The 12,452-nt window shown below is 41.6% G+C and overlaps 1 protein-coding gene across 1 annotated transcript in view; it reads left to right on the top strand.

The window, feature by feature from the left end:
* The first annotated feature begins 7,660 nt into the window (after positions 1-7,660).
* SNTA1 (syntrophin alpha 1) overlaps positions 7,661-12,452 on the top strand; it is a 64,255-nt gene continuing 59,463 nt past the window's right edge. Inside the window, exon 1 of the mRNA XM_034414051.3 lies at positions 7,661-11,347. Coding sequence (XP_034269942.2) covers positions 11,071-11,347 — 277 coding nt within the window. The 5' untranslated portion in view covers positions 7,661-11,070. The remainder of the gene's footprint in view (positions 11,348-12,452) is intronic.

Here is a 12,452-nt window from a genome sequence, read left to right on the forward strand (position 1 = left end):
AGTAGGCAAAATTGCTGGGAGGCAGAAGCAGATTTCTTTTTCTTGTTTTCCTCACCAAAAAAAGTAGGTGCGTCTTATAGTTCGGTGCATCTTATACTCCGAAAAATACGGTATATTGTCAATCACTGGATTTTTATTCATGTGATTTCTTGGTGAAACATGGGAATAGTTGACCATTACCCTCTCCTGCCCAGTACAAAAATATTGACTTTGTCAATAGAGTGATCTTGTGCCTCCAGCATTTTCTTACATCACTGTGCCTGCTACAGGTCCTGCTTGCTTTAACTGGGCAGCTGGAATGATCTTCATAGCTTAGTGATCCTACTGGAATTATGTTCTCCTGGCATTTTTTTTGCTCATCTCTCCCCAATCCCAAATGAGACCACATAGTAGGACTGGGGGAGGCAGGACAATACATACCAACAAAAATTTTGTGCAATGCTGAATTTTCCTACAATGTCAGCCTTAGTTGTCAATTTCATTTCACAATCTTATTTTCCCCAATACACACAACACACACACACACACACACACACACACACACACACACACACACACACAATGTGCTTGTGATACACATATACATGTGTAATGCATATATCTTCAGACTTTTTGTGTGTGCATGAATACATATACTTTTAAAGCCACACTAAAACTGGCAGGATTAGGAGAGTAAAATTGCATTGTTAATTGAATTAAAACCATTAATGAAAATTATTTTCCTGTGACATTAAGCATTTGTTGCAAACTGGAAGGATAGTGTAACACTTGTCGAAAGATTTCATGCTTGAGCAAGAGGTTGGACTAGATTAGGGGTGTCAAACTTGCGGCTCGCAGGCTGGATGTGTCACACCCTGGCCACGCCCATCCCTGGTTTAGCAAAGGAGAAAAAAGTCGTGATACATCACATGACAACAATGTGACGATGCGAATTTGACATGCCTGGACTAGATTATCTCCAAGGTTCCTTTCAACTCTGTTATTCTGTTAAATAAAAGATTGTTATTAAGACGGTAGATTCCCTTTGCTACATACTGTATGCATGTAGAATTACTGTTCCTGTTCTTTTCTTCTCTTTTGTGGGAACTAGACCAATCAATTTTGTTTAAAAGATAAAATCATTTTTTTAAAAAAGACAAAATATATTTTAAATATCCAAAATGCAAACTTTCAATATTGAAAGAAATAGTTAACAAAAAAGATGACCAGAAAATATTAAAGTAACAATGTAATGTTAGAGTAGACCATAAGACAGCAAAACTCTGTTATTTTTACTGGGTGGGGGGGAGTTGTTAAATATGGAAGGTACCTAATGCAGGTTTTCAAGGCTTAAGTCCAGCTTGTGGGTTGAACACTTCAGTCACTCCTTCTTTGGGCAGAAGGTTATCACTTTCCAACAAAGTCTGGTCATATTTCTTCAATCAATTCCTCTCTTTTTTGAGAAGTAGGTTCGGGATAGCAGACTCTCTTGTTTTTCCTTCCACCTGTGATAAATGAAGCTATTAGCAAGAGAGAACAAGAGTTTGTTAGGCCACTGTCTGTTGGCAGAGTTAGATTTCCAGCAGATGTCAGGTTAATCAATTGGGCCTTTTGCTTAGATGTTTATAGCAAAAGCCTCCATGCTCTTCTGCCTCCCCCCTTTTTTATCCCTCTGTCCTAGCCAGTTCTCACTGGGTGTGGGTTTTTGTGTTTTGCTTACTTTACAAAGAAGAGAGAATGGACAAATACAGAAAGAACAAAGCAAAACATTATTATAGTGCATACAGTTCAAGCCTTATTCTCAAAACTTTAAATGCACAAAATAATATTGTCAGTTTTTCTGTTATAAAAAGGATATCCATAAACAGAAAGTGAGCACATAGCTGTAATCCAAGATTGTCTAACTGGGATGGCTCTATCTTTCCAACACTGAACAGTGAGGGTTTTTTTTTCCCCCTATCCAAGCTTGATCAATTGAGAATTCTTCATTTAATGACAAGTTCTAAATGTTTGGAGAATAAATCAGAACTATATTCACATCTTGAAAATGTAACAAACTTTTTATCACTATTTTTAACAATCTTCTTGTCTGGCAACTCTTAAAAAGCTAGACAAAAAGAAGGCATAAGGCATTCAAGGACACAATTCTTGCTAAGTAGATTTTTTTTAAAAAAAATAGGGTGGATTAAGCTGTTATAAAAGAATTTCAGGGACTGCTATTTATCAGATTCAAGTATATTTACTGTAAAATGTGGTTCAAATGCTAGCACCTTTTTCTCTCACTTTACATGGCATAACAGGTTTGAAGACGCTCTTGGTTGGAAGAGATGATTTTCACTTGTCTCCTGTATTGGTTACAGCTAGCTCAGTTTCAATTGTTTTGCTTTTCACTTTATAAAAACTACCTATCACATGGATCGTTATCAAAGAAAAATGGAACATTCACAGCCCATTTCAAAATAAAGTTTCCTTGGGTTTTTTTGTACTCAGCATAATAAATTTAATATTGCTTGTTTTAAACATTCTCTGGAGAATATTCTGTTTTATGGAATCTATGTTTTTGGGGTGAGGAGAAGGCAAGAGATAAATGAATCCAGTCTTTTAAAGAAGTCTTGGTTTGTCTAATGAAGGACATGCTACAGTACATCTATGATATCCTGGATGTAGTCAGTAAATCAGAAATTATCTAGGTCTAAGCCTTTTTTTCCAATAATTCTCGGTGGAATGATAAAAGTGCATTTTTGAATAAAGGGAGAGGCTCTTTGGGAATTTGGACTACTGCAGTGCAGTCTACCCGGGGCTGAGATTCAGGCACATGCAAAAATTTCAGGTGGTCCAGAGTGTAGCAGCATGTGCAGTTTTTGATGCACCAAACAGGGATGGGCTGTTGGGGGTTCAGGAGAACCTCTAGCTAAGATTCTGTGCAGTTCAGAGAACCCCAAATCCCACTCCTGGCTGGCCCCACCCACCCCTCCCAGGAGTCCCCACGCAGCCCATTTTGGATGCAGGTAAGTGCAGGGCATGCGTGGAGGCTTGGGGAGGGCGAAAAACAGGCCTCCGGAAGTTCAGGAAGGCTGTCCAGAGGGCCTCCGGAGCCTGGGGAGGCTGTTTTCGCCCTCCCTGAAGCTCAAGGAAATCCTCCAGAGTCTGAGGAGGGCAAAAAGCCCCCCCCACCATGGTGCAGGAGGCCAAATAGGCCACGCCCACCCAGCAACTGGGCAGAGAACCCCTTGCTAAAATTTTTGAAGCCCAACCCTGGCACCAAAATGTGTCCATGTTACACCATTGATATATAAATTTTCAGAAATCTTCCAGGGGTAATTGAAGGTGTTGGTTGACATCTTTTAGAGTTGTACAAACTCTAGGTAGGACCACCTGTCACCAATGGTTTTCCCCATCCTATTAGATCTGGCAGAACGGGAATGCTTTACATCATTAGTGAAGTAATACTAGTAACTGATGGCACTGATTTTACTGGCCTATCAAAAACCCATGAGAAGATTGATCCTATCCAGTTAGTTACTGGAGCTATGACCTGGCTACTTGTGAGATGGAAGAGCTGAGATTTTAATAGTTTCTATATGGATTTTTTGGTTATGTTTTTATTTATTCACAGCTCAGAGTTTCACTAGATAGGTGGGCAGCCATATAAATGTGTTAAATAAATAAATTAGCAAGCAACTTGAGTTCCACCTATTCAGGCTTTTCAGACTGGGGTTAATTCATCACACTCTTTGCCATAAAAAAACTACTATAACCTAAAAAACTGTTGTTGTATCCCATTCACCAAACCCTTCTCTTAAAAGTACACACACCTCCTTTCCTCTTTCTAACAGACACAGTAAAAAGAGGAGAAAAGACAGCAAAATGGCAATGGGAAAGAATAGCAGAGCTGTGAAGGGAAAGAAAATGGTGGAGATGAGGCAAAGCCAAGGAGTAACTGGACAGGAAAGATATAAAGATAATCCATAAATAATCTTCAAACTAGTTTTCAAAGACAGATTATTATTATTTTTTAGCAATAATTTGGATAGCAGACAGACTAATTAGGAAGGTACTTGTGGCTGCAGCCACGTTACCATTATAAACTTGAATGTCTAGAGAGTGCATCTGGGAAGCAAAGATGACAGCAGTGTGGTACTTAAGAATCTTTGAGCACTGTATCTGCACCTAGTAAATGTATGCTTTGTTTTCCAAAGGAAATCAGTCATAGTGGGACACACATGGGAACCCTTTGGGTCAACCTTCTTCAGTTATGCCCTCAGATGAGTTGAATGTCAAGTCCCAGATTTTTCCATTACTGTGAACATTGGGAAACATGAAAGTTGATTTCCAATACATTTCCCATGTTGAGGAAGGTTATTGTGGACAGCAGATACCTTCTGGAGGAAGTCTAAGGTTAACAGCATCAATAATTAAAATTATTCCATTTGTCAGGTACTTCTCAAAGCCTATCTTAATAGAATAGAATAGAATAGAATAGAATAGAATAGAATAGAATAGAATAGAATAGAATAGAATAGAATAGAATAGAATAGAATAATTCTTTATTGGCCAAGTTTGATTGGACACACAAGGAATTTGTCTTGGTGCATACGCTCTCGGTGTACATAAAAGAAAAGATACATTCATCAAGAATCATAAAGTACAACACTTAATGATAGTCATAAGGAAACAGTCAATATAAATCTTAAGGATACCAGCAACAAGGTTACAGTCATACAGTCATAAATGGGAGGAGATGGGTGATAGGAACGATGAGAAGATTAATAGTAATGCCGACTTAGTAACTAATTTGACAGTGTTGAGGGAATTATTTGTTTAGCAGAGTGATGGCGTTCGGGAAAAACCTGTTTTTGTGTCTAGTTGTTCTGGTGTGCAGGGCTCTATAGCATCGTTTGAGGGTAGGAGTTGAAACAGTTTATGTCCAGGATGCGACGGGTCTGTAAATATTTTCACAGCCCTCTTTTTGACTCATGCAGTATACAAGTCCTCAATGGAAGGCAGGTTGGTAGTAATTGTTTTTTCTACATGTAAATGTAAGCACTAGTGCAGTGATGGGGAACCTTTTTGGTACCGAGTGCCAAAAACGTTGTGCGGAAACATCGCGCATGTGCGCGCTCATTGGGGCCTCGCTCCAGAAAAGCTGAACTTCTGGGTTCTAGCCCGCATGCACAGCCGACAATCAGCTGGCTGGCGCACATGTTCAGGTGGTTTTTGGCACTGCTGCGCATGCGAAGGGCTCGCACTTCAGAAAAGCCAAACTTCCAGGTTCTGGCATGCATGTGCACCCAACAATCAACTGGCCAGTGCACATGCGCACACCAGTTTTTGGCACTGCCGCGCACACGAAGGACAGATGATCGTCATATGCGCAGGCACGCCAGAAACCCAGAAGACAAACAGGCAAGGTCACACGTGCCAGGCAACATGGCTTCATGTGCCACTTTGAGCACGCGTGCCATAGGTTCGCCATCACGTCACTAGTGTATTAATACTTCCTGGCAGCCCTACATTTTTACATTTTCAAGGAGTATTAGATCTTTAATTTATAAAGAATACATCTGAAAATACCACTGTAATAAACCTTTGCAGTTTTCTAGATCCTTTACAAATTTTTTGCTGACAACTATGTGAAGAAGAGTTGCAGGATTACATTTTCAAAGGAGACTGTTGCTTAGACATTCAAGACATCACTGCCACTGCAGGCAAGATTTCAAAAGAGCTTTTTAAAAATATATTCTATTGTTTCACACTGCACCGTCTGCCTCCATTCCCAAGTCTTCCAGAAAAGAAAATCTTTTAAAATGACACCTAAAAGCATGTTAACAATTTCTACACTAAACTGATCAAAAGAAAAGAGCTGAGAAACAGGACCTCATTTGAAGTGCAAAACAAAACTTTTTGATTCCTATTATGGATATTCAGTTACTGAAAACTATGATGGCATTTAGACCATGGAAATTGAGTGCATGCTTTTTGCAGGCATGAACAAGAAAAAATGTTTTGGAAATATGAAAGGTAAGAGAGTGCTAAACTGTGGTCTACAGGACACCCAGATTCTTCTCACAAATCTTATTGATGAGCTAGGTATGGCCTACCTTATAACTATACATGTATGTTTTCCTATCTAGAGGCAGAACCTTACATTTCTTGTCATTGAACAGCATTTTGTTGGATAGAGCCCACTGTTGAGCCTACCTTCTGAGGTGTTAGCAATCCGTCATCCATTCTCCTGTTTTTCTACCAACTTCAAGACTTAATTCCAGCCAAGGAAAGTACATGAAAAGGGATACAGGGGCTTAGTCTTGACTCCTAGTGATATCACTGCATTACTGCTATCTCCTCTACAGGTTTCTGGAATTACAAGCCACATACAAAAATCCCTGTTTATTCCATAGTTGCATGGTGCAGGGCTTGGCACAGTGGTTAAAGTGTAGTATTGCAGGCAAACTCTGCCCACAGCCTGGAGTTCGATTCTGATGGGGCTCTAAGTTGACTCAGTCTTCCATCCTTCCGGAAGTCAGTAAAATGAGGACCCAGATTGTTGGGGGCAATATGCAAATAATACTTCTACATTGTATACTGCCCAGAGAGTGCAGTTTACTGTGAGGCAGTATATACGTCTAAATGATATTGCTATTGCTGTTTGCCAAACAGGAATATATGACTCAAATATTGTAATGGAAGTGATGAGTGTGTGTGTGTGTGTGGATGAACATGAATATATTGGGACCAGGGAGATGGTTAACCTGGTATGATTCTGATCCAGATTGCTATTCATACATGCTGGAATGCCCCCAAAGCCAGTGGTGAAATGTAAAATTTGTTACTACCGGTTCTGTGGGCATGGCTTTGTGGTGGGATAATGTGACTGGGTGGGCGTGGCCAACTTTTTTTTTAACTTTTAAAAGCATTTTTTCTACAACCTTAAGAGGCTCCCAGCTGAGCCGCGCGATCATCAGAGGCTTTTTTTTTTTTACTTTTAAAAGCATTTTTTCGGCCAAGAGGTTGTAGAAAAAATGCTTTTAAAAGTTAAAAAAAAAGCCTCTAATGATTGTGCGGCTCAGCTGGGCATGGGTGGGACAGGGATTTTTGCTACCAGTTCTCCGAACCACCTGCCGCCATCACTACCAGATCGGGTGATCCGGTCCGAACTGGGAGCATTTCACCCCTGCCCAAAGCCATTTCATTTAGAGTAAAAAATGACTGTGTTGCACAATAATAGAAAATTTTATACAGTCTGCTGTGACAAAATTTCTATCATTAATCTGTCAAACATTGCTAAAAGAATGTTTCAGTATTTCATATCTGAAGTAATTGAATATTATCATTAAAAAAATAAAATGTCTTACTGCATACCAAGAGATTTTATGCACAATGCTGGAGAAATACTGATATAGCCACAATGGGGGAGTGGGCTGTGAAGATGGCAGAACTTGCAGAAATGGCAAAATTGACCTGTTTGATCCCAGAAGTACTTTTATAAAAGACTAAAAACTTTTTATGGACATTTTGCTGAAAATGGGGGAAATGAAATGGTGATTTCTGGATTTGCTAAGTAAAAAGGGTTGAACATGGGATAGTGGGGAACTATGCAATCTAATCTTAGAGAAAAGGAGGAATAATAAGTTTGTAACAGCTATAAAGAAGATCACAAGCCACTTCTTTAATTGTATTTTTTTTGTTTATCTTTTTATTGTCTCACACAGTTTCTTTTATCTTTTCCTTAATTTTCCTTTATATATGTTTTCATGTAAAATTTTTAAATAAAAAATATATCCAAAATGCAAATCATGGTTAAAATCCAAGTAATATATGAATATCAACAGCAAAAGTCAGCACAGTATAAAATATAAAATGAGATTAAGATTTACAATAATTTCCGTCTCAGCAATTAAAAGGTCAAAGAAACCCAAATGTTAGATGATGGATCCCAGTATTAACTGGCATAATCTCCAAGGCAGGGAATTTAGCTCCTTTTCCATTAACAAAACAGTTTTCTAGATTTACTACATGCTCCTGTAATGGAATCTCCCAAAACAACTCGATAACAAACTAGATTGCATCAGGGATTTTAAGGTCGGGGCATGAGCTCTGTTGCTTTGCTAAACTGTTGCAACACAACAATGTTTTTACCACAGAAATAGTTTGGGAAATTTTAATTAATTTATATGCATTGTGTACTGTTTTGAGGCGCCTTTTCTCATCCTTTAACAAAAACGTCTGCTCAGTGTTTCTTTCTGACAGTGCCATAGGACCTGTTTTATCATTAACTTATAGCTCGCTGCAAAGAAGCCTTTTATTCCTGGTACTCCCTCGATGTGTTGGACTGTAATTTCCATCATCCCCAATCAGTACAGCACAGGGATAATGGCAATTACAACCTGACATATCCAGAGGGCATCCCAATGGAAAAAATAAAATAGTTTTCAGATTCACTGAATGCCACCTTTCTTCCTCCACTACTGTGCTATCAACTTTGCTGCCATATATTTGAAACCTAGAATATCTTATAAATTAATTGTATTTTAAGCCTTAGATCCTGATATTTAGATCCTTATATCCTTCATCCAATATGCACCTCCCTTGTCTCCAATCTTTGTCTTTAGACCAGGGATGTCAAACTCACATCATCACGTTGTCATCACGTGACGTATCGGGACTTTTCCCCCTTTCGCTAAACCTGGATGTGGCCAGCATGTGATGTATCCGGCCCATGGGCAGTGAGTTTGACACCCCTGCCTTAGATCTTTGTCCTTTATCTGACCTTTGTCTTTTGTTCAACCTTGCATAATACAGATTTCAACAGAAGAGAATACTTGTAGCTCAGGGTTGAAATTCCTGGTAGTCTCTGAACTTGGCTGCTTGCTTATAGTTGTTTCATTACCCAACTAGTAACACCATCAGTACTGAATGTGAACGCAGATCTCCCCATCACTGCACTTCACACAAAGGTGGGATTCACTTACCTTCCCTACCAGTTTGCAAATGTGCTTAACACATTGCTTAACACATTGTAAGCCGCTCTGAGTCTCCGGAGAAGGGCGGCATATAAATCAAATAAAAAAAAAAAGTGTGTGCTTGCTTCACTTGCATGTCACCTCTGCGCATGCGCACAACCTTCTGTGCATGCTCAGTAGTCGCGCATTACATCCAGGCGGGTGGGCGGAGCCACCTGCAGTTGCCGTTACTGGTTTGTGCGATCCGGACAGAACCGGCTGAATCCCACCACTGACTTCACAAGCATTTAAGGTGTATTATTTTTTACATTCTTTCTCCTGTCTCTGTTATATAAATGGTAACAGAAGCACATGTTAAAGTTCAGAAATTCTTCAGGTTATGCCACTCATAGGACTTCATAGGAAGGAGGCTACTCTTGACATTTGCTAATTGTAGCTCAGGAGAGAGTTACTTTTATGGTTACGAATATAAAGCAAGTGTACCTATTTTAATCTGGACAGTCTTGAAAGGGTGTTCTTCACAAGCAGTACATCTAAGAAAAGAATAAGGGTGGAGTGAGCGGCAGAAACTCTATACCAGGGGTCAGCAACCTGCGGCTCTGGAGCCGCATGTGGCTTTTTCACTCCTCTGCTGCGGCTCCGTTACTCAAAATATGTGTCACAACCGCCAATGTGCAACACCCATTGGCACGTGATTTATTGAGTTTCTCAACCCCTGGTAGGCCAACCATGGATAAATCCAAGAAAAGAAAAGTTTCAGAAGAAAACAGAACATTTAATTCATCTACATATGCTAGTTTTGTGGCCGCTCAAGAAATAGTCAGGCACAGGAAGGGTTTTGTGGCTCCCGGTGTTTTCTTTTCTTTGGGAAACGGCTCCAAATGGCTCTTTGAGTGTTTTAGGTTGCAGACCCCTGCTCTATACTGTAACAGGCAATGCTGCAGTGCTGTTCACTGTATACACACAGGCAACACAACATTCAAGAGAAGGCGAAGCAGAATCAACATAAAATAGCAACGACGTTCTATTTTGTTTCAAATTTCAATTCGCTTCTATTATTTTAGACTCAAGTCAAAATCAGGAAATGTTGCTTCTCAAACTGAAAAGTCTAAGATCCATTAGATCACCTGGCCCAAAGTTATTCACATTTTAAATATTAATAACACTGGAATTCAGCCTGAATTGTGCTTAGCCGCAGACCGAAAGTCACTACTGATCATGAGCATTGTGGAATACTACAACTATTTCAACAAGTTTTCAAACTGTGGTTTACCAGACTTTCACAACAAGGAAATCTAAGCAGCAGGTGAATCCTTTCTCAATTTGAAAAAGCAGTATTGGTGCCAGCATCAAGGGGAGCCTTGAATAACACTCCATCCAGACTCAGAAATACACAGACATGAAGATCAGAGGCACTTCTACCTCAAAATCCCAGGCTCCATTGTGCTCTTTTTTTTGGGACTCTGTTCAAGCTCTTCTCTAAGTTTAAATAAAAAAGGAAAATGGTGCCCATGACTGGTAAAGAGCGGAAAGTGAAAAGTTATATTCTGGAAAGGAATACACTGAAAGCACATCCCCATTATTGTGGAAATCCATTGGTACAGAAACGTCACCTGTTAAACTTTGGCCTGCCCTAATAGTGACACTAAAATAATAATAATAATAAAAAAAAAGTGACATTCCCGGTTTCCTGAGGCAAGACGTGACGGTACGGCTGGCAATGGCAGCTGAAGACGACGGCGACCAAATGCGTGGACAGGACTCTGACGATCTATGAGGAGATGAGGGCGAGGCCCACCGTTCGCACTGCCTTCCTTCCCGGCCAGGGAAGCAACCACGCTTCTCCCCACAAACGAGCCTGGGCTATTTCGCCAGACGGGACTTCACGCACGGCTCCCGAGCGCCTCCCGCGCCGGCGAGTCCCCTCCCGGGGTAGAGAGGAGGGTCCAGGGGCGTCTCCCTGGGCGGGGAAGCGCTGCCGGGGACGGCTAGCTCACTCGGCGCTCGGCTGGCCGTCGGGTCCATTCGGTAGCTCTTCGCCGTACGCACGTCCCGATTACAAGCAAGCGGGAGGAGGCGTTGAAGCGGCGGCGGCGGCGAGGGCGGCTATCCGAGGAATGCGCTGAAGATGGCGGCCGGCCGGAGAGCGCCCAAGAGCGGCTTGCTGGAGCTGCGAGCGCCGGGCGAGCAGTGGCTGCGCGTCTTGGTGACTCTTTCCGAGGACTTCTTGAGCGTCGTCCCCAGCACCAAGGGCTCCGAGGAGCCGCCGCTGCAGCCGCCGCCCAGTCCCGTGCAGCTGAACGGCGCCGAGGCGTGCGCCCTCGTCCCGGACTCGCTAACCAACATCAAGCGCACGGTGCGGATCGTCAAGCAGGACGTGGGGGGGCTCGGCATCAGCATCAAAGGTAAGCGGGAGGGCGAGACGGGTCGGGAAGGCTGTCCCTTCGCCTCCATTGTTTTCCCTAGCAACTTTTTTTTTTTTAAATCGCACTTTTGCTTTTCCTCCGCCGACCCCACTCGCGACCCCGCTTTCAACCTGCCGCTTCTTGACACGCCAAATAGCTGTGGGCCAAGCTACAGTACTGGATTCCCCTCGTAGTACAGTACAGCTGGCTGTTTCGTTCCCCGGACTCGGGGTTGGCTATTTTTGGGCACCCGAGATCTAGCGCTGCCTTCCTGTAGCGGGACCGGGAATCTCTCCAGAGTTAAAAGAGTTCTGCTATCTCCTTTTATTAGCCGCTTTTGATTTCCTGCAGTAAATGACCTTTGAAATCAGTTTCATTCCTCCCGCCTTAAGAAAAAGAAACCAAAACTCCAGAGGATGGGGAAAAGGAGAGGCGGAAAGTCCCAACAGAAGCTGACACGAAATTAAGGAATTTATTAATTGCAGTCGAGCTCATCCGCCCCTGAGGAAACTGGAACTGTATTAAAGTTTGAAAGTCCCAACTTGGAAAGAATGCTGCATTCTTCTCTAAGCTTGATCTTAGACATCTGCAAAGTGTATGGTTTGCAGACTAAAAATCCAGTCTGAGAAACTATGCCACATGGAAGAATAGATGGTGTAGTCCTCCTCCTCCCTCCCTCCCCCCACTCCCTCTCTCTCTCTCCCTCTCCCACATCTCTCCCTCTTCCTCTCCTCCTCCCTCCATGCCTCCCTCCCTCTCTTTTCTTCTACTGGATAAATAAAGCTACCTCATCTTAATGGGCTTTGTCTTGAGTTTTTTTTTTTTAAAAAAATAATTTATATAATTCTTGGAATTTATGTAAATTTTGTTCTGCAGGATCTGATGTTTAGGTTCCATTTTTTAAACATAATGGTTTTTAAGATGAAGGTTTTCAGAGTGAATTTTCTGGCTGGACTTGTGCATTATGGTAAAGCAGATACTACGGTAGCTTGTGGCTTAACATGCTGTGTGAATCCAGCATATCATATTTTATTCAATAAGCAAGAGCTAGGCATACCATAAATTAGTGCAATGCATGAACCAAGATTCTGCTTCAGTGCTGCAC

The sequence above is a fragment of the Pantherophis guttatus genome, chromosome 3 (genome assembly GCF_059756535.1).
Source record: "Pantherophis guttatus breed Tessera chromosome 3, ASM5975653v1, whole genome shotgun sequence".
NCBI classification, from domain to species: domain Eukaryota; kingdom Metazoa; phylum Chordata; class Lepidosauria; order Squamata; family Colubridae; genus Pantherophis; species Pantherophis guttatus.